The 27425-nt window shown below is 46.4% G+C and overlaps 2 protein-coding genes across 2 annotated transcripts; both read right to left on the reverse strand.

Moving 5' to 3' along the window:
- Positions 1-12406: 12406 nt before the first annotated feature.
- On the reverse strand, positions 12407-13600 carry LOC146691333 (olfactory receptor 2K2-like). Its single transcript, XM_085435406.1, has one exon. The coding sequence runs from the start codon at positions 13598-13600 to the stop codon at positions 12629-12631; it is 972 nt and encodes a 323-aa protein (XP_085291532.1). The 3' UTR covers positions 12407-12628.
- An 8887-nt stretch (positions 13601-22487) lies between these two features.
- LOC146691334 (olfactory receptor 2K2-like) lies at positions 22488-23477 on the reverse strand. The gene has a single exon (XM_085435407.1). It carries the CDS (start codon positions 23457-23459, stop codon positions 22488-22490), a length of 972 nt encoding a protein of 323 aa, XP_085291533.1. The 5' UTR covers positions 23460-23477.
- Between the last annotated feature and the right edge of the window lie 3948 nt (positions 23478-27425).

Consider the following 27425-nt stretch of genomic DNA (forward strand, 5'->3'; position numbering starts at 1 on the left):
CAAGGACAGATTGAATATGTCTGTGAGCACTCCTGCAAGCTCCCCAGAACACGCTCTGAGAACACGCCCGGGGATGCCATCAGGACCTGCAGCCTTGTGGACATTGATCCTGCTCAGCACCGCTCCTACATCGGTGGGGGAGAGAGTCAGAGGTTGGTGGTCTGGCGTCATGTCTGCTTTGGTTGTGGTTGTGGGGTTCCCTCGCTCAAAACGAGCATAAAAGTTGTTGAGCTCGTTGAGGAAGGAGACATCAGAGGATGCGGGGGAGGGTTTGGTGGTCCTGTAGTCTGTAATGGTCTGGAGTCCTTGCCACATTCGTCGGGGGTTGGAGTTGGAGAAGTGTTCTTCTACCTTCTTTTTGTAATGGTGTTTGGCTTTTTTGATGCCCTTCTTTAGATTAGCCCTGGCTGTGCTGTAGGCGTGTGCATCTCCTGACCTAAAGGCAGTGTTGCGGGCCTTCAGGAGGAGACGAACATCCCGGTTCATCCAAGGCTTCTGGTTGGGGTACATGGTGATCCGTTTCTGGGTGGTGACACTGTCTGTGGTTTCGGAGATGTAATCCAGTACAGATGAGGCGTACTGGTCCAGGTCTGTGTGGGTGAACATATTCCAGTCTGTGTTTTTAAATCTGTCCTGGAGCACTGCCTCTGTCCCCTCTGGCCACACTTTAATTGTCCTCACAGCAGGTTTCACACGTTGGATGAGTAGTGAATACCTAGGTGTAAGGAACAGGGAGAGATGGTCCGATTGTCCAATGTGGGGGAGGGGTGTGGCTTTGTAGGCTCCAGCCAGGTTGGAATACACATGGTCTAAAGCAGGGGTGCTCAATACGTCGATCGCGATCGACCAGTCGATCGCAAAGGTAGTATTGGTAGATTGCATGGCATTAAAAAAATAGATGCCAGCCTATCATCCATCCCGTCACTTGATTGATACAGGGAAGCCAGTCAGATGACATCAGATTTTTTCTGACGCTTAGGTCGCTGCGCATGCGCAAACAGCGGCGCGAAGTGTAGTAAAACTGACAAGCTAGTCAGCGAGTTAACTCCAATTTTTAGCTCTCGGTTTTTTCTCTTAAACCTGGCCGTCAGCAGCTACTGTCCGGACTATGCATCCCTGGCTGATTCAATTCAGTGCAAGTCATCAGAGTAAACTCAGGTAATGACAAAAAATTTACATAGTTAATTGTGTTGTGAAATATTGGATATTGCGGTAGATATAAAGAATCCTCAATATATTTATAAATAAGTATATGTTTTGGATTTTTGTAGTGGGTAGATCATTTTGACTTGGTCATTTTATAAGTAGCTCACATGCGGAAAAAGTGTGAGCACCCCTGGTCTAAAGTCTTGTCTCCTCTGGTGTGGCAGGAGACATGTTGGTGGAATCTGGGGAGGACTGACTTTAAGTTGGTGTGGTTGAAGTCGCCAGCAACAATAAAAGCAGCCTCGGGGTGTTTATTCTGGTGTTTGTTAATGGCTGCAGAAAGTTCTTTCATGGCCAACCTAGCATTAGCGTCGGGGGGGATATACACGGCAGTGAGTATGATCGAAGTGAGCTCTCTGGGGAGATAATACGGTCCGCATTTGACCATTAAAAACTCCGCATTAGGTGAGCAGTGACTCTCAGTAGTAGTGGAGTTCATGCACCAAGCATTGTTAATATAAATGCACAAACCTCCACCTCTGGTCTTGCCGGAGTCATCTGCTAGCCTGTCGGCTCGGTGTGTGTGGCGTCCTGCTAACTCGATAGCATTGTCCGGGCAGCTGTTGTTCAACCATGTTTCGGTGAAAAACATGACATTTGAGTCCATAATCCGTCTGTTGTTAGTGATGGAGAGCCGTATCTCATCCATTTTGTTTGCCAGAGAACGGACATTGGCGAGGAAAATACTGGGTAAAGGCAGCCGGTGTGGTGTTAGCTTTAGCTCAGCCCGTAGCCCTCCGCGCCTACCTCGCCTTTGTTTACGATCGCACAGCAATTCTGGACGAATAATCCGGTTAAAAGTAGATAAAAAACCGCTAAATAGCAGATTCTGGAGAGACACTGAGCCTCGCGTTGTTCACGCGCCGCCATCTTGAGTGATTTCCCCCTTGGATTTCCCTTGTGTTCAGCTGATTCAGGAGTCCCGCGTTTGAGTCCCCTGCATTGAACCTTAATATAACGATCCAGCCAGAATATGGACTCAGCGGACTCTGCCGCCCAGCAGCGCGTCCTCCCGGCCGAGGAGGTTTTGGAACGCCACGAACAAATGCTGCAGCTCATCAATCAGCAGTTGGCCACTCTAATGCAGGCCCTTGCTCAGCGCGTACCCCTGGTAAGCCCAGCAGCCTCTCCTCCCTCTGTCTCCTCACAGTTACCGGCTTCTGAGCCTCCAGCACCCGGGCCTTTGGCTTCGCCTCATCCCACTCGCTTGGAGCCCCCGGCGCGAGCTTTGCCAACACCGGAAACCTTTGCGGGTGAGTTTCACAAGTGTGCCGGTTTTCTGACCCAAATAACAATGCAGTTTAGACAGTTGCGGAGGACATATGAAACTGACGAGGCTAAGATTGCCTTTTTTGTCCAGCTCTTACGCAGACCGTGTCACGGACCCGGTTCCGGGGACTCGGGGTTCGTGAACAGTGTGAACCATTATTGTTATTGTTATTATTATTGTTATTAGTGTATTGGATGTATGTTTGCTGCACTGTGCTCTTGTGTTCCATGCTGGTGTGGGTGTGTGGGTGTCTGCGGGTGTGACTGAAGAATGAAGGACAGCCACCTGCAGGCCTGATGGGCGTGGCCCTGCCGGCTGCCGGTCACGCCTAGGTTCTCACACACCTGCTTCTGATTGGGCTCGTCGGGGGAGCTACTTAACAGAGCGATGGAGCTTCCTCCAGCGCAGGATCGTTGAGTTAGACTCCATGTCAGTGTTGATAGTGCTGGTCAGTGTATGCCTGCTGGAGTTGGTGCCATAATGGCTGTGTCTGTCGTTTTTTCTCAGGAGGACAGCGGAACACAGGACTGCAAGACACACGGGGTGTGCGAAGGCACAGGGCAGAGAGCACGAGATACCAGCACTTAGGGGAAGACACGTCACGGGAGTCGAGGGAGCACTTTGGAGATTTATTGTATGGTGTACATTTACCTCACTGTAAATAAACCCACTGCTCATTCCACTAAGTCCAGCGTTTGGGTCCTTTCTCCAACATCCCCCCACGGTCTGCCACCAAGACCGTGACAGACCGGCTTTAAACTGGGCTCAAGCTGTTTTGAGAACTGACGCCAGCATCTCGTACAAGGATTTTCTTGCTAAATTTAAATGTGTGATTGAGAGAGGTACTGGCGCTGATGCAGCATCTCACCATTTACTAAATCTTAAGCAGGGAAGACGAAGTATGGCGGAATACTTCATTTTGTTCTGGACGTTGGCCGAAGAGACCGGGTGGGGGCAGCCAGCATTGATAAGTACTTTGTTGAACAACGTGTGTGATGAGTTAAAGGGCAAACTAGTGATAAGAGAGTTATCTAAAACTTTGTCTGATGTGATAACGTTGTGTGTAAAGGTGGACGGGCATTTACGTGTGCGCCGCAGAACTGAGGACTACGTTTCCCAGATGTCTCTGGGACACAGCGAAGCAGCATCGGGCGGAAGCGCTACGAGTGGCGGAAGAGATTCGGAGTCGCACAACATGGAGGAGGGTGAGCAACCTATGCAGCTGGGTCGCTCTCGCCTTTCACTCGAGGAAAGGCACCGTCGGTGGAGGGCCGGTGAGTGTTTCTATTGCGGCCGTAAGGGTCATGTTGCCAATGTTTGCCCGTCTCTGCCAAAAGGCCGCAGTAGAGAGGAGAATTCAGGTGGGCGAGGTCTCTAGTTCACAATCTCCTCCACGGCTCATGCCAGCAGCTAAATTAACGGTGCAGCTTCAGGTCCACCCTCTTAAGGCTCTAATCGATTCAGGGGCGGAACAGAACTTTATTGATGCTTCGCTGGCCCGACGATTAAATCTGAACTCCGAGCCTCTGCCACAGTCACTCCAAGTCACCGCCCTCAGTGGCCAGCGGCTTCCTAACATCACTCATATCACTGAGCCCGTTTTACTGACTCTCTCTGGCAATCATTCCCAGACTATACAGCTGTATGTGTTTCAAGCTCCGCTCATGCCACTAGTTCTGGGTTACCGTTGGTTGCATCAACATAACCCTGTTATCGATTGGAAAAAGGAGAGCATTGTGGGGTGGGGGGGGAGGATTGTCACATGTCCTGTCTTAAAGCTGCCACCCCCTCTTCCGAACCGCTAACCAATTCTTTTCTCTCCAAGCCGCCGGACCTCTCCTCCGTGCCACCCGTCTACCATGATCTCAAACAAGTGTTTTGCAAGGATAGAGCACGCTCGCTTCCTCCGCATTAGCCGTATGACTGCGGCATTGATCTTCTTCCAGGTGCACCTCTCCCTACCAGCCGCCTATACAGTCTGTCTCAGCCCGAACGTGAAAGTATAGAAAAATACATCAACGAATCACTCACCGCAGGTCTCATTCGCCCCTCGTCATCTTCTGTGGCCGCCGGCTTCTTCTTTGTTGCCAAGAAAGACAAGAGCTTCCGACCTTGTATTGATTATCAGGGCCTTAACAACATCTCAGTGAAGAATAAATATCCACTCACTCTTTTAAATTCTGCCTTTGAGCTCCTTCAGGGGGCCACCATCTTCACTAAGCTGGACCCGCACAACACCTACTATTTGGTAAGAATAAGGGAGGGGGGTGAATGGAAAGCAGCCTTCAACACTCACCTTGGTCATTTTGAATATCTTGTCATGCCGTTTGGTCTCACCAATGCCCCAGCTGTTTTTCAGGCCCTGGTAAACGACGTCTTCATTAACCACTTCCTTTTCGTTTATCTGGATGACATCCTCATTTTCTCTCATTCTGTCTCTGAACACGAATGCCATGTCAGGCAGGTCCTCCAACACCTCCTGGAAAACCGTCTCTTCGTGAAGGGGGAAAAATGTGAGTTCCACAGTCTCTTTCCTGGGCTATGTCATTGAACAAGGTAACCTGAGAGCGGACCCCTCCAAAGTTCAGGCTGTGTTAAACTGGCCCACTCCATCCCATCGCAAGCAGCTTCAGAGTTTCTTGGGTTTCGCTAACTTTTATCGCGGTTTCATCCGCAACTATAGCCAGCTCGCTCTACCCCTGACTCGTCTCACCTCACCCAAGGTCCCCTTCCGCTGGGATGAACCGGCTCGCCAGGCTTTCTCTTGCCTGAAGGAGCGCTTTGCCTCTGCACCCATCCTCATCCAACCTGATCTCAGTCAACCCTTCGTTGATGGAGGTGGATGCCTCGGACGCAGGAGTGGGGGCGGTGCTCTCCCAGCGACAAGGCGGTAAGCTTCATCCTTGTGCTTACTTCTGATACTTATGATGTGGGGAACTGAGAGCTATTGGCCATCAAGCTGGCCTTAGAAGAGTGGCATCACTGGTTGGAGGGAGCTGCCCGTTCGTGGTTTGGACGGACCACAAAAACTTGGAATACATCCGGTCCGCAAAACGACTCAACACCAGGCAAGCTAGGTGGCCTCTGTTTCTCACCAGATTCCAATTCACAATCACCTACAGACCCGGCTCTCGTAATGTCAAACCCGATTCCCTCTCACGCCAATTTCCCACCTCCGAAGACGCTGCTCAGGACGCCCCCATTCTTCCTTCCACGTGTGTTGTCGGGGCAAAAACCTGGGAGATTGAGTCAGCTATTCGAGAGGCCCAACGAACGGAACCGGACCCTGTACGGGTATGGGTCCCCCGGGCCTACTCTTTGTTCCCTCTACTGTCAGATCACGAGTTTTGCATTGGGCTCACACGGCCAAGTTCACCTGCCACCCTGGGGTCCACCGCACCATTACCTTCCTCCAACGCTTCGCCTGGTGGCCGTCTTCAGCTAAGGACGTCCGCGAATACATTGCTGCCCCTCCTACATGCGCTCAAAACAAGAGCGTCAATCAGCCATCTTCCGGCCTTCTCCAACCTCTACCGACCCCTGGCCGCCCGTGGTCACACATTGCAATGGACTTCATCACGGGCCTCCCTTCCTCATCAGGTAACTCAGTCATCCTTACTGTCATTGATCGTTTTTCGAAAGCTGCTCACTTTGTCCCCCTCCCCAAGCTCCCCAGTGCTTTAGAAATAGCTCGACTCCTGATTAACCATGTCTTTCGCCTTCACGGAATCCCCACGGACATCGTCTCTGATAGGGGGCCGCAGTTCACATCACGGGTCTGGAAAGCATTCTGCAACGCCCTCGGAGTGCAGGTCAGTCTCTCCTCTGGTTTCCACCCTCAGACTAATGGCCAGAAAGAACGGGCCAATCAGGAACTCGAGGCGGGCCTCCGGTGCTTGGCATCCACCAATCAGACAACTTGGAGTGAGCAACTCCCATGGGTTGAGTATGCCCACAATAGTGTAACAGGTATTACAATTAAATAATATGAGATACGCATTAAAATATTGTCTCGACAACTTTGGACTAGTATCAGAAAGTTCTAGGTAAGACTATGGAGCCTTGAAAGGATCAGCAGAGAAGGCACCACACAATGATAGATAAGATGTGATTTGAATAGAAACTGTATTGAAAGTTGTAAAGTTTACTGTCAGGGGTACACATTTGTTCTATCACAAGTAAGAGAAATAAGACACTACAGACCAACTCAGAGAGTTTTAAGAACGTGCGCACGGGTGAATGTCCCTGAGAAGACACACACACCGATTGCAGGCTTGCTTGCTTTATTTATAGGGCAAAGCAGGTTACATAGTACTTCCTCTTCTCTGAGAAGTTGGAGAGAGGTTAGACGTTAGCTCAGTGCTTATCTGACTTCACACCCACGCACTCTGAAATAACGAATACAGAAATATATCATGCTTATCTGACATCTCACACACTGAAGTAAGGAATACATCATTGTTCTCTTTAACAATAAGCTTGGTTATGTTGAAATATATGAACACTTGAATATAAGGCACACTTGATTATATTGTATTATGTAAAAAATCTTCTTACATTTACAAACCCTGCCTGTCTTCCTACAGTGCACAAACGCACATTAAAGGGCTCAAAAATAAAATCAAAACCAAACATCCTCTTTAAGGAAATTCTCCAAAGAGTTTTAATTAAAGAGCTTCCTCTAAATTAGAGATCCCTGTCTGTGTGTGGTGTGTGTGTGTTTCTGTCCACTGGTTCTAACACTACCCGTGTCAAGGGTCGCTGTGTGGCAGGCAGGATGAGGACCCAAATGCAAAAACTCATAGACACGGGGATGAACTCGAGAAACACAGCTTTAATGCTGGCACGGCAGAATACAGGAAATACAGAACTAACTGGGAAAAAGTAAACTAACACTCGCAGGAAGACACAGGAAGATCCACACAACATGAGGGAGAACGCGACACAGAACTGAGGGAGACGCAGACATAAATACACAGAGGGTTAACGAGGGAAGTGGGAGCACACGGGGAACACAGGTGACACTGATAATAATCACGGGACATGGCAGGAGTGAACACAACACTGACGGGAGAGGTGAAACAGGAAGTACAGAGGTTCAGACAGGAGGAGAGAGAGCACGAGTAGAACACCAACATAACGGGCAGGGGAGACACGGAATAAACACGAAAGGGGACGAGGGCTCATGAATACACAGAGGGGCACACAGGGGGTAAAAGCCATGAAGGGAAAGCACTCAGGGAACAACACAACAGGGCAACTCAGGAAACAGAGCCTAAACAGGGAACTGAATACAAAGACACATGAGAACTAAGAATACTGGGCCAACATGGCCCAGGATCATGACAACCCGGGTAGATTTTTAAAGTGTTAGTCTTATCTGTGTCAAGGAATGTAGTTATAGTCCTGAGGTTCGCTGAAGATGGATCCCACGGCTGGCCACACCGTACTCTGGTCCGTCTACAGTCACTCTCTTGGGATTGGCTCGCCACTGAACCCACAGGGTTCAGATCTCGAATGATCCAGTCCTGGTCAAAAACCAATCTATGCACACAGTTCAGAGTGCATACATTACTATTTTATCTATGCTTCTTCCATCACTCATCTTTCAGTCAAGTATTGCTCAAGTATAACAAATTATTTTAGTTATACAATGTCTCAACCATCATGAAATGTATAAAGCCTTTTTAAAATCTAAAACTTAAAATTGTCCGTAGCCTACTGTTGTTACCACTGTCCTGTTTGAAATGGATACTAACTAGCTAACTGACTGAATGCCCATTAACCTTATAACTCCTGTTGTGTGTGTGTGTTTGTGTGTTTGTGTACAGAGAGACAGCCAGGTTCATAATGGATATAAGGAAGTTTTTTCAAAAAAAGGAGCCACGTTCAGGTAAAAGTGTAAGATCAAATGATCCGTCAATCAAGAATAATGTTGGATCAGTGTTTCAATGTTTATATCTTTTATTAGATGTTCATGTGGTTTGGTTATTTGCCTTTTGGTTGAAAGTACACATACAATCTGGAAGTTGTGTTCTCCCTATAATAAAGCTGCTATACAGAATCTGCTAAACAAACTGGGTTGAAACATTTTTGACCCTCTTTAACAACATTCCAACATAACATTGTAATTGATTGGGGAGATTAAAATTAATGATATATTTTTATGTGGTTCAGCCACAACTCTACTGAAACCTCAGCCAGTAATAGGTAGGCCAACTTTTGGACCGTCCAGTTGTCTGTATGACTGCCGCAGTATGTACATCACATTTGCACACTATCAGAAACTGCCAAAGAGCCCTGGTGGAGTGAGGAGCTGTAAAGAGAAGCAGATGCTCTGTTTATATTCTAAAACTGTTTTAAGCTAGCTTGTTTCAAAGATTCTGTACAGCAGCTTTAAATGTTTTCCAAAAGCACACACACACTTAACTTATCAGTGTTTCTCAAACTTTTTACAGTGTGTACCACCTGATAAAAATGTCAAGCTCTCCTAAGTACCACTATGAAAGCACGAAACTCATAAATCTTACAACACAAAATTAGTATTATTAAATTAGTAAAATTAGCGTCTGCAATAAAGATTTTTTTTCATACATTGTATAAATTCTACCACAGGAAAAGTTGCCTCCATTTTTATAGTTTTTATTAATATTTGTAATAATTTATTTGCAATAATTCTGTTTTGGGAGTGTTTTTTATGTATCTGTATTATATTATACATACACATTAAAAGTGAATCTCTGTCCAAAAAATGCACTCAGTTTACTTTTTACTCACTATGAGCATCATTCATAATTCTCCCCCAGTAATTAAGGTTAGGATATGTATTTTTTCTATTCCAATCCATTCTTCTTTTGCAGCATTTAAATAAGCTTGATCAGATTTCATGGTTTTGTTACAGACTTTTCAAAAAAGTGTTTTGCTTTTCTTTCACAAATGTGGGATTAAATTGTGTTAAAATGTACAAAACAGTCATGTCATGTTTTGTGACGAGGACCCAGGCACAGAGAGACTTGATGAATTTAAGAATCTTATATTAATAAAGAAATTTGCAGACTTGCACAGAGATGGTAAAATTATGATGACTGATAACGGAGATGAAGACAACAGACGATGAGGACAGGGAGGAACGGGGGTTTAAATGCACCAAAGTGACAGTCAGAGAGAACTCGGGACAACATTTAAGGATGCAGGGACTGACAGAGACAGGTTTATCTTGCCTGGCTGGGCAGCTCTCTGGGTGCTCAGCACCCCCAAAGCTCTGATCCTAGAATCGCCCCTGAGTTACATCACGCAAGGTTTTAGTGCAACAGAAAATATACCTTATATTTACCCTTTTAAGAATAAATGAACTTGTAAGATTAACTCTCCCATATTTATCCCTCGCTTTTAACTGTTCTTCTTTTTAAGATATTTCAACTTGAATTATTTCTCAGAAAAATATATCAACTTCTTAAAACATTAATACTTCAACAGAATAATGAGATCCCTCACATTTTATAATCACATTTTATGAACTTTTTGCACCTTTATCAAATGAATTAACTTCTAAGTCAACAAAACTGAAAGGGTGCATTTTAGCACTACATGACAATATTACTGCTTCTCCAATGTTTTGGAACACCTCTCTTTCCGGCCGTCGAAGGTGAGCACTTTGTCCCCTCTTTCCAGCAGCATCTACGGAGGTGTCGATGTGCCTGGAGAGCCACCAGGGCCGCCCTTCTTTGCACAGCTGATCGCAATAAGCGCCTGGTGGACCGTCACCGGAACCCCGCACCTGCCTACACCCCGGGACAAAAGGTTTGGCTGTGGACCCGATTTGTTCCGCTCCAAGCTGAGTTAAAGAAACTGTCTCCCACCTTCATTGGTCCGTTTGTTATAGACTTTCTGGTTAACCCGGTTTCTGTCCATCCCGAAATATGCGGATCCATAACGTGTTTCATGTGTCTCAAGTGAAACCCTGCCTGTCCAGTCCTTTGTTACACCAAGTTTAAGTATCTCGGGATCTTGTTCATGAGTGACGGGAGTGGGAGATCGACAGATGGATTGGTGCTGCGGCTGCAGTGATATGGATACAATACCAGTCTGTTGAGGTGAAGAGAGAGCCAAGTGTAAAAGCGAAGCTCTCAATTTACTGGTCGATTTACGTCCCTCCCCTCTGGTCACGAGCTGTGGGTAGTGACCGAAAGAACGAGATTTCGGATACAAGCGGCAGAAACGTGCTTCCTCCGAAGGATGGCTGGCCTCTCTCTTAGAGATAGGGTGAGAAGTTCAGTCCACTCAAAGCGCTTTACACAACTTTTGCATTCACCCATTCGCACAAGCACATTTTTCTAAGTGCTTTTATAGCTAACATTCACACGCATTCATACTCCGATGGATGCATCGGAGAGCAATTTGGGGTTAGTATCTTGCCCAAGGATATTTGGCATGTAGACTAGGGGAAGCCAGGAATCGAACCACCAACCTTCCGATCTGCTCTACCACCTGAGCTACAGCCACCCCCAGTTGACATCATAGTGTTCAGAGAAAAAACAAGCACTGACCATTATGAAAATCAAAGAGATCATTGTCGACTTCAGGTGGCACAGCACTGACTTAGGCCCCCGATACATCAACAGTGATGGTTGGAGAGGGTCCACACCTTCCGGTTTCCCAGGAAGCACAAACTGGACTCCAACCTGCTGCTGATCTTCTACTGCTCGTCCATTGACAGCCTGCTTACATACTGCATCAAAGTAAGGTACGGCAGCTGACCAGATGGGAACAGAGTGAAGCTTCACAGTGTAATCAAGGCAGCACAGAAGACTATTGGCTGCCCTCTCTCCTCCTTGTCAGACATTTATTTCACCCGCTGCCTCAACAGAGCAACAAACATCATCAAGGGCAGCTCCCACCCAGGTTTTGACCTGTTCGACCTGCTTCCCTCAGGGAAGCGCTACAGGTGCATCAGCACAAACACTGATAGACTTAGGAACAGTTCCTTTGCAAAAGCCATGAGCACCCTGAACTCACACATGAATCGACGACACAGTTTCCCCCCCCAATTCAAGCCTCTCCTCTATACACAGAATATACAAACACTACCACCACTGTGCAATATTTAATTTATGTCAAAATACCTCACTGTAAATATAGACTATTTATTTTTTCCAATATTTGTATATTTGATATTGAACTGCTCATATGTATACAGTGCCACAGAACTGTGCACCTCACCCCCCTTTCTTCTTTCCCCACATGTCTGCACTGGGTAGGAGATGCTCTGAATCTCTTTGTACATGTGTATAGTGACAATAAAAGCCATTCTAGTCAATCTGTCATGAATCTGGGTCCTTTTGACCCAGCGTTTTGTGTTTTCTATTATTGTAATTTTGGTTCTGTTCTTCCTCGGTTAGTGTTCTTTTCTTTCTGCCCGTGTATCTCTGTGTCCAGTCTGCGTTTCTGAGTCTGTGTCATTACGTGTATGTGTTTCCTGTTTTACTTTGAAGGTCTCTGTCTTATGTCAGTGTGTTCTATTTACGTTTCCCTTACCTCGTCAGCTGTTATGTCCCCCAGGTGTGTTTCCCTCCTGTTTCTCAACCCCTGATTACTGGTATGTGTATTTATAGTGTGTGTTTGATTAAGCAAAAATTCTAAAACTGGTCCAGTTGCTAAAACCTCTGACTGTTTCAATAAGTGTTAAAGAAAAAGAGGATAAAACTGAGAAAACTACTAAAACTGCTTCACATCCATGTGGTTGTGGATCAGATTTATAAGACAGCATAATATCAAAATAGATTGACACTCTGATAGTGCTGCCACATCTAAAACAGTTTGTCTTTTAATCCTTTTCACATGTGCAGTCTCCACGGTGCCTGTTATTTCCTTGAACAGTAATGAGAAGAAAGAGAGTGAAATTTACAGCCTTCCTACATATCAGTGGGTTTTTTTTTTGGTAATTAGGCAGGTGACCATCAAAAATACATTTAGTGCAAAGACATCTACAAAATGTAAATCATCTGGGAAATGCAGATAAATAATAAAACGTCATATCCGCTCACATCAATAGACATGTTTTCAGACAACTCCAAATAAAACACAAATTTCAGTAAAAATTAAACATTTTTTTGGACTTATTTTAAAATGGATGTCAAACAATGGGTGTGACACTTAGCTGTGTGTGAAACTATTTTCTGATCGAATAAAACAAAAATTAGTTCTTTTTAAAATAACAACACTATAAATTTTTTTTCGAATTTTGGTCAGTTTGAAACCGTAAATCAGAGGATTCATAATAGGAGGAATGACAAGAAACTCTAATGCTACAAAGTTTTGAAGGGTCCGAGGCAATTCTTTCGAACCCAGTCGCATACTTATAACATCAGTAAGTACTGCCACAACAAAAGTAAATAATGAGATGAGATGTGGGACACATGTTTGCATGAACTTTGCTCTGTTTTCTATAGACTTTACACATGTTTGAATGATATACATATAGGACCAAACTATAAAAACACCATGAAGCAAATAAATAATTATTGTAATATTTGCAAATATGCCATTAACTATAGTTTGTGCTGGAAAACAAGCGAGTTGAACAATACTCCAGTTCACACAGAAGAGTCTGGAAATATACGGGCTGCATAACTTCAGTCTGGATGTTAGAAAGACATTCACAGCCACAATGCAGAAATTTGTGAACCACAAAAAACATGCAAACCTAATGACTATTTGCTTTGACATGATAGAGTGGTACTTCAGGGGCTTACATATGGCCACATATCTGTCATATGCCATGAGTGCAAGAATCGACAGTTCACCGCAGACAAAAGAATAAATCACCTGAGCCTGAATAAGGCAACCGTAATATGAGATGAGATGAACATCAGAGAGGAGAGCCCAGAGAAATTTGGGAAAGAAACCTGCTGTTCCATAAAGTGCATTGATGCAAACGACACAGAGTAGAATATACATTGATTCATGGAGGTTGCTGTCCAAGATGATGATCACAATGAGAGAAACATTGACGAGGCAAATGATGCAGTAACACAACAAACTGAGGAAAAAGAGAACAAACCTGTGACTGACTGTTTCATTGAAACCTGAAAGAAAAAACATTGTTATTACAGAAACATTATTCATTGTGATTGAGAGACCTAAGTGAAGCCAAGTCTCTCACTGTATCTGTTCTCCTCTCTCCTCTATCAGGTACAGATAACAGCAACGTGAGCTGGGATTTCAAACCAGCCAATCATTGATCTGGAATGAAAGCTCACAGCTTTGGAAGATCACAAGGGATTTAACTCTTTAAAACCGGTGGGAGCGGGCACGCTCTGTTTTGCATAACTATTTTTAAATCCCGGTATCACTGCAACCACGTAAGCTAGCGCAATAAATTTTTTTGCATATGAAACCGGAGGAGTTGTACTTACATCTTATGCCATCAGCTTGTCCTAGGTCACGGTTTCCTTCCACATATAGCTTTGCAAAAAACTGCATTTCCTACGTTGGAATAGACGTCAGCGCGAACTTTCGCATGCCCGCCATTACCTTCCCGAAATCAGAAGTGACGTCATTTTCGCGGAAATGTACTTTTTTACCATCAGGGCCTCATGAGCCTATACTGGTGTTTTTAAAAGTTATCTTTGACTTTATGACTTTCTGTGTTGTTTCTCGAATGCTTAGGACTCATATTGCACTGTTGGACATAGTTTATTTTGATGCATATGCTGCTGTTTTGTAAATTTACACTATAATATTTATTTTCGTTTTTCCTGCAGTATATAAAAACTGGTGTATTTCAAAAATAAAACTATGAAGACACTCAAAATAAATTTCCCTTGGCGGGAAACTATTTTGTGCAAATTTTTTGTATTTAAAGTTTTGAGGGATAAGCCTCTTAAACTTCTCTAACTAGAAATATATGTTAAAAAAAACAAAAACGATTTTCAATTTTTTTGTAGTTTATTGCACCTTTTGCAATTTATGTAATTACTATGCACATAATGCATACATATTATTACAATTTGGGCTATAATGGTTGTATTGATGTATAGCAACTTGAAATGCTCCCACAAATGGCACTACAACTTGTAAAAATATAATATAAGCTCTGGCGGACTTGGTTCTATGTTAAGTCTTAAAGGGTTAATATGTATCATGTACTAAACACATAATATAACGCACCTGCAGGTTCTTGAAAAAGAATTATTAAAAAGTTTTACAACTTTATTAAAAAAATGCTTTCTTCATAATACTGTTAGGAATTTCTTACATTTATGCCATCCATCCATCTTCATCCGCTTTATCCGAGGCCGGGTCACAGGGGGCAGCAGCCTAAGCAGAGAGGCCCAGACCTCCCTCTCCCCAGCCACCTCCTCCAGCTTATCCGGGGGAACACCAAGGCGTTCCCAGGCCAGCTGAGAGATATAATCTCTCCAGCGTGTCCTGGGTCTGCCCCGGGGCCTCCTCCCGGTGGGACATGCCTGGAACACCTCACCCAGGAGGCGCCCAGGAGGCATCCTTGTCAGATGCCCGAACCACCTCAGCTGGCTCCTTTCGATGTGGAGCAGCAGCTCTACTCTGAGCCCCTCCCAGATGGCCGAACTTCTCACCCTATCTCTAAGGGAGAGGCCAGCCACACTTCGGAGGAAGCTCATTTCTGCCACTTGTATCCGCGATCTCGTTCTTTCGGTCACTACCCACAGCTCGTGGCCAATACGGGAGGGTAGGGACGTAGATCGACCGGTAAATTGAGAGCTTCACTTTTACACTCAGCTCTCTCTTCACCATGACGGACCGGTGCAGCGTCCGCATTACTGCAGCTGCAGCCCCAATCCGTCTGTTGATCTCCGGCTCCCTTCTCCCATCACTCGCGAACAACACCCCGAGATACTTGAACTCCTCCACTTGGGGCAGGAACTCATCCCCGACCCGGAGTGGGCCCTCCACCCTTTTCCGGCTGAGAACCATGGCCTCAGATTTGGAGGTGCTGATGCTCATTCCCGCTGCTTCACACTCGGCTGCGAACCGTTCCAGTGCGAGCTGGAGGCCCTCACCTGATGAAGCCAACAGAACCACATCATCCGCAAAAAGCAGAGATGAGATTCTTAGGCCACCAAACTGTAAGCCCTCCTCCACTTGGCTGCGCCTAGAAATCCTGTCCATAAAAATTATGAACAGAACCGGTGACAAAGGGCAGCCCTGGCGGAGCCCATCACCCACCGGGAATGAGTCCGACTTATTGCCGGCAATGCGAACCAAGCTCTTGCAACGGTTGTATAGGGATCGAATGGCCCGTAGCAATGGGCCAGACACCCCATACTCCCGCAACACCTCCCACAGGACACCCTGAGGGACACGGTCGAATGCCTTCTCCAAGTACACAAAACACATGTAGACTGGTTGGGCAAACTCCCATGCACCCTCAAGTATCCTTGAGAGGATAAAGAGCTGGTCCAGTGTTCCGCGACCAGGACGAAAACCGCATTGTTCCTCCTGTATCCGAGGTTCGACTAGCGGACGAACTCTCCTTTCCAGCACCCTGGCATAGACTTTCCCAGGGAGGCTGAGGAGTGTGATCCCCCTGTAGTTGGAACACACCCTCCGGTCTCCCTTCTTAAAGATGGGGACCACCACCCCGTTCTGCCAGTCCAGGGGTACTGCCCCTGATATCCACGCAACATTGTAGAGGCGTGTCAACCAGGACAGCCCTACAACGTCCAGAGCCTTCAGGAACTCGGGGCAGACCTCATCAACACCAGGGGCTCTTCCACCAAGGAGTTGTTTAATATGCCTCAGTGACCTCGCCCCTGGAAATTGGCGGGTCATTCCCCTCATCCCCAGACTCTGCTTCCTCCTTGGAAGACGTGTCAGTGGGATTAAGGAGGTCCTCGAAGTATTCCTTCCACCGCCTGACCATTTTCTCAGTCGACGTCAGCAGCGCTCCGACAGCACTATACACAGTGCAGGTAGAGCACCGCTTTCCCCTCCTGAGATGCCTGACGGTTTGCCAGAATCTCTTCGAGGCTGTCCGAAGGTCTTTTTCCATGGCCTCTCCGAACTCCTCCCACACCCAAGTTTTTGCTTCAGCCACTGCTCGAGCCGCATTCCGCTTGGCCTGTCGATACCTGTCGGCTTCCTCTGGAGTCCCACAGGCTAACCAAGCCCGATAGGACTCCTTCTTCAGCCTGGTGGCTCCCTTCACCTCTGGTGTCCACCATTTGGTTCAGGGATTACCACCACGGCAGGCACCAACCACCTTGCAGCCACAGCTCAATGCAGCAGCTTCGTCAATGGAGACGCTGAACATGGTTGTGAGGAAAAAACTCTTAGGAGGCAAGAAACACAGACTCAAAGATATTGCATGTACATGGGCGATGCCCTGACACGATCCGATCTGTTCTGCACTAACGTGTGCACTAGATGTGTCACAGAGGAATCACGCGGGGCATCAGTACATCCTTTATTTTATACTCAAACAGCTTTCACAACAATAGGTGTGGCATGTATAGAACTCAATAACAACTCCTTAAAAGGAGGGACCGTTAGCTTATCTGTTGAAACAGAAAAAAGGCATTTAACGGTCATAGCACATATTCTCTGCACGCAATGTCTCACTTCCCTATTCTGCAGTTGTACAACTCATAAGCTCTTCTTCCTTTAAATGAAGCTACAAAATAAACATGACACAAAACTCAAAATCTCCCAACAATGGTCCATTTGGACTCAATGTCCCCAGTCTCCCTCGGAATGCTGTTGAAGCTCTGCTGGAGGTGTGCGTTGAAGATCTCGCGGACTGGGGCCTCTGCCAGACGTTCCCAGCACACCCTCACTATGCGTTTAGGTGCACCGGGTCTGTCCAGCATCCTCCCCCGCCACCTTATCCAACTCACCACCAGGTGGTGATCAGTTGACAGCTCAGCCCCTCTCTTTACCCGAGTGTCCAGAACATATGGTCACAGGTCTGGTGATACGATTACAAAATCGATCATCGACCTGCAGCCTAGAGCGTCCTGGTGCCATGTGCACTTATGGACACTCTTATGTTCGAACAAGGTGTTCGTTATGGCCAAACTGTGATTTGCACAGAAGTCCAATAACAAAACACCACTCAGGTTCAGATCAGGGAGACCGTTCCTCCCAATCACGCCCCTCCAGGTCTCGCTGTCGTTACCCACGTGAGCATTGAAGTCTCCCAGCAGGACAACAGAGTCTCCAGGTGGAGCACCTTCCAGCACCCGTCCCAGGGACTCTAAGAAGGCTGGGTACTCTGAACTGCCACTCGGCGCATAAGCGCAGATGACAGTCAGGACCCGTTCCCCGACCCTAAGGCGCAGGGAACAAAGCCTCTCATCCACCGGGAAAAACCCCCAACATACTGGCAGCAAGCCGAGGGGATATTAGAATACCCACCCCAGCCCGCCGCCTCTCACCAGGGGCAACTCCAGACTGAGACAGAGTCCAGCCCCTCTCCAGGAGACTGGTTCCAGAGCCCAAGCCATGTGTAGAGGTGAGCCCGACTATATCTAGCTGGTACCTCTCAACCTCACGCACTAACTCAGGCTCCTTCCCCACCAGAGAGGTGACATTCCATATCCCCACCCGGCACACAATGCACCCGACCCCTATGGCGCCCACTGCGGGTGGTGGTTCTGCGAGAGGATGGGCCCATGTCTCCTCTTCGGGCTGTGCCTGGCCGGGCCCCATGGACTAAGGCCTGGCCACCAGACGCTCGCCCTCGGGCACCCTCCCCGGGCCTGGCTCCAGGGCGGGGCCCCGGTAACCCTATCGCGGGAAGGGTAAACTGTTCCCTCGATGTTCTCTTCATAAGGGTCTTCTGAATCTCTCTTTGTCTGGTCCCTCACCCAGGACCAATTTGCCATGGGAGACCCTACCAGGTAGCAAAAGCCCCCAGACAACATAGCCCCTGGGATCCCTGGGACACACAAACCCCTCCACCACGATAAGGTAGCGATTCACAGAGAGGCATTTATGCCAATTAAACATAATTGTCCAGGGCTTGTTGTGGTTTTCTTCTGTTTTTCGTTTGTAGTCTTTCGTAGTCCAGTCAGATCGTTGTTGCTTCAGTGATAATGATCAGGCTCTCTGACGTTTGCTGAAGTCACTAGAAAGACAGTAAGATGTTCTTGTGAATGTTGCTTTGTCTTTGCCTCTTAGTAACTCTGTGGAAAAAAGACTTGTTTGCACCTGTTACCTACTACTTACCTGTTACTCTGCCACCTGCTCACTCTCTACCTTTCCTATTCCACAATGGAAAGATTCCATCCCAGGTACCTCTCCAATTTTCTGCAGAGTCATGTAACCTTATCGTTGCACCACGATCACCCCCTTTTCCTCCAGCCCAGAAATAAGTATATCAAATTTTTTTTTGCGTAAAACCATGGTCTCAGAGATCAGGTTGCAAATTCTGAGTTGCTGCAGGAACCACAACCTCTGCTGGGCCTTCTTCTGGATAGAGTCTATATGTGGGGACCACTTCAGACTGTGTGGAAAGGTGGGTCCTAGGAATTTGAAGTGATCCACGGTAAGTACTCTATTTAAAGGATAGTTAGGGTGAGTCTGAAGGTTCACTGTCACCTCCACAGTTTGGTCCGGATGGTTCTGACTGCAACAGTGGAACAGCTGGTCCACGTCCTGTCTGTATGCGGACTCATCGTCATTGTGGATCAGACCAGTGATTACCAGTTTGCAAATCATGCAAACAGATCCACAGAAGATGCCATCAACGTAGCTCTCCACTCTGTGCTGAGCCACCTGGAGCAGTGGCAAAGCTACGTCAGAAAGCTCTTTGTGGGGTTTGTCAGAATCTCATCTCTAGTTTGTGGTTCTGTTGGCTTCATCAGGTGATGGCCTTCTGCTCGCTTTGGAACGGTTCACAGCTGAGTGTGAAGCAGTGGGAATGAGAATCAGCACCTCCAAATCTGAGGCCATGGTCCTCAGCCGGAAAAGGGTGGAGGGCCCACTTCAGGTCAGGGACGAGTTCCTGCCCCAAGTTTAAGTATCTCGGGGTCTTGTTTATGAGTGACGAGAGACGTGAGATCGAAAGACAGATTGGTGCTGTGGCTGCAGTGATATGGATGATATACCAGTCTGTTGTGGTGAAGAGAGAGCTGAGTGTAAAAGCGAAGCTCGCAATTTACTGGTCGATCTACGTCCCTCCCCTCCCCTATGGTCATGAGCTGTGGGTAGTGACCGAAAGAACGAGATTGCGGATACAAGCGGCAGAAATGGGCTTCCTCTCAAGGGTGGCTGGCCTCTCCCTTAGAGATAGGGTGAGAAGTTCAGTCTTCCGGAAGGGGCTCAGAGTAGAGCAGCTGCTCCTCCACATTAAGCGAAGCCAGTTGAGGTTGTTCGGGCATCCTGGGCACCTCCGGGCATGTCCCACCAGGAGGAGGCCCCGAGGCAGACCTGGGACACACTAGAGAGATTTTATCTCTCAGCTGCCCTGGGAATGCCTTGGTGTTCCCCCAGACAAGTTGGAGGAAGTGGCTGAGGAGAGGGAGGTCTGGGCTTCTCTGATAGGGCTGCGGGCCCTGTGACCTGGCCCCGGATAAGCAGATGGATGGATGGATGCTCTTTGTGGATTACAGCTCAGCTTTCTATACAATCATCCCGGATATCCTCTTCACCAAACTGGTCACTCTTGGCCTTTGACTTTCTCACCAACCGGCCCCAGACTGTAAGACTTGACCCCTATCTCTCCTCCACTCACATGCTGAGCACTGGCTCCCCACAAGGCTGTGTGCTGAGCCCCCTCCTGTATTGTCTCTAAACCTAAGACTGCAGTTCGACCCACAACAACAACATCATCATCAAGTTTGCTGAAGACACCACATTAGTCAGACTTATCTCAAAGGGAGACAAGGCAGCCTACAGAGAGGAAGTCCTGAAGTTGACATCATAGTGTTCAGAGAAAAAACTAGCACTGACCATTATAAAAACCAAAGAGATCATTGTCAACTTCAGGTGGCAAAGCACTGACTTAGGCCCCCGATACATAAACAGTAATGGTTGGAGAGGGTCCACACCTTCCAGTTTCCCAGGAAGCACAAACTGGACTCCAACCTGCTGCTGGTCTTCTACTGCTCGTCCATTGACAGCCTGCTGACATACTGCATCAAAGTAAGGTACGGCAGCTGACCAGATGGGAACAGAGTGAAGTTTCACAGTGTAATCAAGGCAGCACAGAAGATTATTGGCTGCCCTCTCCCCTCCTTGGCAGACAATTGTTTCACCCGCTGCCTCAACAGAGCAACAAACATCATCAAGGGCAGCTGCCACCCAGGTTTTGACCTGTTCGATCTACTTCCCTCAGGGAAGCGCTACAGGTGCATCAGCACAAACACTGACAGACTTAGGAACAGTTCCTTTGCAAAAACCATGAGTACCCTGAACTCACACGTGAACCGATGACACAGTTTCACCCCCCAATTCAAGCCTCTCCTCTATACACAGAATATACAACCACTACCACCACTGTGCAATATTTAATTTATGTCAAATACCCCACTGTAAATATAGACAATTGTTTTTTTCCAGTATTTGGATATTTGATATTTTTTGATATTGACCTGCTCATATGTATACAGTGCCACGGAACTGTGCACCTCACCCCCCTTTCTTCTTTTCCCACATGTCTGCACTGGGTAGGAGATGCTCTGAATCTCTTTGTACATGTTTATAGTGACAATAAAAGACATTCTAGTCAATCAGTTTAGAGGGTCAAGAACAGCAGGGAGAGAACACGCCTATTGGGGAGGCCTTTGCTGGTAGTTTTGGATGTGGTGCTTCTTGGCCTCACTTGCTGCTGAGAAATGAGCTACCAGAACTTCTTTTTTTTTTTTTTGCAATTGTACACATTTATTTCTTACTGTTTAACAGGTTTCTCATTTCTTTTTACTTAATACAGTAAAAACAAACACATTATCATGTAGAAAAACTGATTTGCACTGTAAATGTTCAGCTTCAATTTTCAATCCTTCAAACAATGGAAAAGCCATTTAATTGTACAAGTCCATCCATCCATCCATCTTCATCCGCTTTGTCCGGGGCCGGGTCGCGGGGGCAGCAGCCTAAGCAAAGAGGCCCAGACCTCCCTCTCCCCAGCCACCTCCTCCAGCTTATCCGGGGGAATACCAAGGTGTTCCCAGGCCAGCCGAGAGATATAATCTCTCCAGCGTGTCCTGGGTCTGCACCGGGGCCTCCTCCCGGTGGGACATGCCTGGAACACCTCACCCAGGAGGCGCCCAGGGGGCATCCTTGTCAGATGCCCGAACCACCTCAGCTGGCTCCTTTCGATGTGGAGCAGCAGCTGCTCTACTCTGAGCCCCTCCCGGATGGCCGAACTTCTCACCCTATCTCTAAGGGAGAGGCCAGCCACCCTTCGGAGGAAGCTCATTTCTGCCGCTTGTATCCGCGATCTCGTTCTTTCGGTCACTACCTAATTGTACAAGTGTTAAGTAAAAACAGACTTTCATGTTTGATTAAACAGAAATTCTAAAAGTGGTCCAGTTGCTAAAACCTCTGACTGTTTCAATAAGTGTTGAAGAAAAAGAGGATAAACTGAGAAAACGACTAAAACTGCTTCACATCCATGTGGTTGTGGATCAGATTTATAAGACAGCATAATATCAAAATAGATTGACACTCTGATAGTGCTGCCACATCTAAAACAGTTTGTCTTTTAATCCTTTTCACATGTGCAGTCTCCACGGTGCCTGTTATTTCCTTGAACGGTAATGAGAAGAAAGAGAGTGAAATTTAAAGCCTTTCTACATATCAGTGTTTTTTTGGTAATTAGGCAGGTGACCATCAAAAATACATTTAGTGCAAAGACATATACAAAATGTAAATCATCTGGGAAATGCAGATAAATGATAAAACTTCATATCCGCTCACATCAATAGACATGTTTTCAGACAACTCCAAATAAAACACAAATTTCAGTAAAAATAAAAAAAAATTTTGGACTTATTTTAAAATGGATGTCAAACAATGGGTGTGACACTTAGCTGTGTGTGAAACTATTTTCTGATCGAATAAAACAAAATTTAGTTATTTTTAAAATAACAACACTATAAAATCTTTTTCGAATTTTGGTCAGTTTGAAACCGTAAATCAGAGGATTCATAATAGGAGGAATGACAAGAAACTCTAATGCTACAAAGTTTTGAAAGGTCCGAGGCAACTCTTTCGAACCCAGTCGCATACTTATAATATCAGTAAGTATTGCCACAACAAAAGTAAATAATGAGATGAGATGTGGTACACATGTTTGCATGAACTTTGCCCTGTTTTCTATAGACTTTACACATGTTTGAATGATATACATATAGGACCAAACTATAAAAACACCATGAAGCAAATAAATAATTATTGTAATATTTGCAAATATGCCATTAACTATAGTTTGTGCTGGAAAACAAGCGAGTTGAACAATAATCCAGTTCACACAGAAGAGTGTGGAAAGATACGGGCTGCATAACTTCAGTCTGGATGTTAGAAAGGCATTCGTAGCCACAATGCAGAAAGTTGTGAACCACAAAAAACATGCAAACCTAATGACTCTTTGCTTTGACATGATAGAGTGGTACTTCAGTGGCTGACATATGGCCACATATCTGTCATATGCCATGAGTGCAAGAATCGACAGTTCGCCGCAGACAAAAGAATAAATCACCTGAGTCTGAATAAGGCAACCGTAATATGAGATGAGATGAACATCAGAGAGGAGATCCCAGAGAAATTTAGGGTAGAAACCTGCTGTTCCATAAAGTGCATTGATGCAAAAGACACAGAGTAGAATATACATTGATTCATGGAGGTTGCTGTCCAAGATGATGATCACAATGAGAGAAACATTGACGAGGCAAATGATGCAGTAACACAACAAACTGAGGAAAAAGAGAACAAACCTGTGACTGATTGTTTCATTGAAACCTGAAAGAAAAAACATTGTTATTACAGAAACATTATTCATTGTGATTGAGAGACCTAAGTGAAGCCAAGTCTCTCACTGTATCTGTTCTCCTCTCTCCTCTATCAGGTACAGATAACAGCAACATGTGAGCTGGGATTTAAAACCAGCCAATCATTGATCTGGAATGAAAGCTCACAGCTTTAGAAAATCACAGGGGATTTAATATGTATCATGTACTAAACACATAATAAAACAAACCTGCAGGTTCTTGAAAAAGAAATATTCAAACGTTTTACACCTTTATTAAAAAAAATGCTTTCTTCATAATACTGTTAGGATTTTTTTACATTTATGCCAATTAAACATAATTGTCCAGGGCTTGTTGTGGTTTTCTTCTGTTTTTCGTTTGTAGTCTTTCGTAGTCCAGTCAGATCATTGTTGCTTCAGTGATAATGATCAGGCTCTCTGACGTTTGCTGAAGTCACTAGTAAGACAGTAAGAAGTTCTTGTGAATGTTGTTTTGTCTTTGCCTCTTAGTAACTCTGTGGAAAAAAGACTTGTTTGCACCTGTTACCTGCTACTTACCTGTTACTCTGCCGCCTGCTCACTCTCTACCTTTCCTATTCCACAATGGAAAGATTCGATCCCAGGTACCTCTCCAATTTTCTGCAGAGTCATGTAACCTTCTCGTTGCACCACGATCACCCCCTTTTCCTCCAGCCCAGAAAAGAGTAAATCAAAAGTTTTTTTGCATAAAACCATGGTCTCAGAGATCAGGTTGTAAATTCTGAGTTGCTGCAGGAACCATAACCTCTGCTGGGCCTTCTTCTGGATAGAGTCTATATGTGGGGACCACTTCAGATCGCGTGGAAAGGTGGGTCCTAGGAATCTGACGTGATCCATGGTAAGTACTCTATTTTTAAGTATAGTTAGGGCGAGTCTGAAGGTTCACTGTCACGTCCACAGTCGGGTCCTGGTGGTTCTGACTGCAACAGTGGAACAGCTGGTCTATACGTTGACTCGTCTTCATTGTGGATCAGACCAGTGATTACCAGTTTGCAAATTATGCGAACAGATCCATAGAAGATGCCATCAATGTAGCTCTCCACTCTGTGCAGAGCCACCTGGAGCAGTGGCAAAGCTACGTCCGAAAGCTCTTTGTGGGTGTTCTCAGAATCTCATCTCTAGTTTGTGGTTCTGTTGGCTTCATCGGGTGATGGCCTTCTGCTTGCTTTGGAACGGTTCACAGCTGAGTTTGAAGCAGTGGGAATGAGAATCAGCACCTCCAAATCTGAGGCCATGGTCCTCAGCCGGAAAAGGGTGGAGGGCCCACTTCAGGTCAGAGACGAGTTCCTGCCCCAAGTGTCACGGCCTGGGGGATCGGCGAGATGCTGATCGGCCTTTTCTGTCTTTTTCTCTCTCTCGTGCTCTCTCTCTCTCCTCCTCTCCATCACCGGGGAAGAACTCATTGTGGGTTCACGCCCTCGGCCCACGCCCACACCCACAGAAAAGAACACATCTGATGCCCATCAAGGTGAACGGCATTTAAGCCAGGAGGTGACTGCTGGTCTTCGCTGGATCTTTGTCTGCCACGCGTCAGTGAAAGTCAAGCTACAGCTCAAGATAAGTCAAGTGTCTTTTGTGAATATCGTTCTCATTCCTGTCTCCTTATCTACAGAGCCCCTGGATTACCTTTCCCGTGTGAATCTGTGTGTCAAGTGTGAAAAGAAGGACTGCTGTCATGTATGTGGAGAGTTGGAGAGCGAGTATAGAATAGAATAGAATAGAATAGAATTCAACTTTATTGTCATTGCACATGCACAGGTACAGGGCAACGAAATGCAGTTTGCATCCATCCAGAAGTGCTTTAGTGATATAGGTATATTACAATATATATTAGCAATAGTATAGATATGTAAGTATATTACAGAAATGGGTCTATTATGGTATGTTATAATGTACACGGTATGAAGTATGTTGTGAATATTCTATAACTAAGTATGTACAGGCTGTAGTGAGTACAAGCTATGAACAGGATATAAATATGAAAAACTATACAGAATATGAAATAAATAACTTTACAGAAATCTGAGATATACAGCTATACAGAAATGGGAACTATGCAAGTTGTAAACAGTTGTAGGATTAAAGATTATTGAATGTACAGAATGATTATTTACACAGAGCTATACAGTAGTGCAGTTAAGATAAGGTGAGGGTGTAGATAGTTTCTACAGAGGCTATATAAAGTGCTAGTGGTTGTGAGTGGTGGTTCACTCCATGTTATTATTGTGTGTTTGAGGGTACAGTTGTCCATTGTGTGTGTGTATGTTCAGTCCATGAGTTTAACGTGGGTCAGATGTCAGGAGGCAGAGTTCAGGAGTCTGACAGCTGTGGGGAAGAAGCTGTTCCGGTACCTGGTGGTCTTAGTCCGGAGGCTCCTGTGGCGCCTCCCAGAGGGCAGGAGGGTGAAGAGTCCATGTGATGGGTGACTGGGGTCTTTGATGATTTTCCCAGCCCTTTTCAGACACCGCTTCCTGTAGATGTCTTTTATGGCAGGAAGTGGTGCTCCGGCGATGCACTGGGCAGTTTTCACGACCCTCTGCAACGCCTTCCGGTCCGAGGCAGAGCAGTTCCCGTACCAGACTGTTATACAGTTGGTCAGGATGCTCTCGATGGTGCAACGATAGAAGTTCACCAGGATGTCTGAGGACAGGTGGTTCTTCCTCAGAGTCCTCAAGAAGAAGAGGCGCTGGTGAGCCTTCTTGACCAGCTTGGAGCAGTTGGTCGTCCAGGTGAGATCCTCGGAGATGTGGACTCCCAGGAACTTGAAGCTGCTCACACGCTCCACAGCCGTCCCCTTAATGTGGATGGGTGGATGTGGGTCAGCATTCCTCCTGTAGTCCACGATGAGCTCCTTGGTCTTCTCGGTGTTAAGCAGCAGGTTGTTTGTGTCGCACCACTCAGCCAGACGATCCACCTCCTCCCTGTAGGCGGCCTCATCGTTGTCACTGATGAGGCCAATCACCGTGGTGTCATCTGCAAACTTAATGATGGTGTTGGAACCATCAGCAGGTCTGCAGTCGTGGGTGAAGAGGGAGTAGAGGAAAGGGCTCATCACACAGCCTTGTGGTACACCGGTGTTCATTGTGATGGTAGATGAGCAGTGGTTATCCAGCCGGACATGTTGGGGGCGGTTGGTCAGGAAGTCCAGTAACCATTTGCAGATGAGGGAACTGATGCCCATGTCTGTCAGTTTCCTGATGAGTTGTGAGGGGTGGATTGTATTGAATGCTGAACTGAAGTCTATAAACAGCATTCTGGCGTAGGTGTTGTTGTTGTCCAGGTGTGAGAGGACAGAGTGCAGTGCGATGGAGACTGCATCCTCTGTGCTCCTGTTCTGGCGCTATGCGAATTGATGGGGGTCCAGGGTGGGGGGGAGACAGGATTTGAAGTGTGCTAGGACCAGCTGCTCTAAGCACTTAGTGATGATGGGGGTGAGTGCTACTGGGCGGTAGTCATTGAGGCAAGATGGGTTGGAGTTTTTGGGTATCGGGACGATGGAGGTGGATTTGAAGCAGGCCGGTACCACAGCGTGGGCCAAGGACAGATTGAATATGTCTGTGAGCACTCCTGCAAGCTCCCCAGAACACGCTCTGAGAACACGCCCGGGGATGCCATCAGGACCTGCAGCCTTGTGGACATTGATCCTGCTCAGCACCGCTCCTACATCGGTGGGGGAGAGAGTCAGAGGTTGGTGGTCTGGCGTCATGTCTGCTTTGGTTGTGGTTGTGGGGTTCCCTCGCTCAAAACGAGCATAAAAGTTGTTGAGCTCGTTGAGGAAGGAGACATCAGAGGATGCGGGGGAGGGTTTGGTGGTCCTGTAGTCTGTAATGGTCTGGAGTCCTTGCCACATTCGTCGGGGGTTGGAGTTGGAGAAGTGTTCTTCTACCTTCTTTTTGTAATGGTGTTTGGCTTTTTTGATGCCCTTCTTTAGATTAGCCCTGGCTGTGCTGTAGGCGTGTG

Source organism: Copadichromis virginalis, linkage group LG16 (genome assembly GCF_057382275.1).
Source record: "Copadichromis virginalis isolate Kocher_CV1m ecotype Utaka linkage group LG16, C_Virginalis_male_GT1.1, whole genome shotgun sequence".
In the NCBI taxonomy this organism is placed as follows: domain Eukaryota; kingdom Metazoa; phylum Chordata; class Actinopteri; order Cichliformes; family Cichlidae; genus Copadichromis; species Copadichromis virginalis.

What these genes read in the sequence shown, in the direction of transcription:
- LOC146691334 (XM_085435407.1), bottom strand. Translation starts at nt 23,459, where the DNA reads ATGAATAATGTTTCTGTAATAACAATGTTTTTTCTTTCAGGTTTCAAT.
- LOC146691333 (XM_085435406.1), bottom strand. Translation starts at nt 13,600, where the DNA reads ATGAATAATGTTTCTGTAATAACAATGTTTTTTCTTTCAGGTTTCAAT.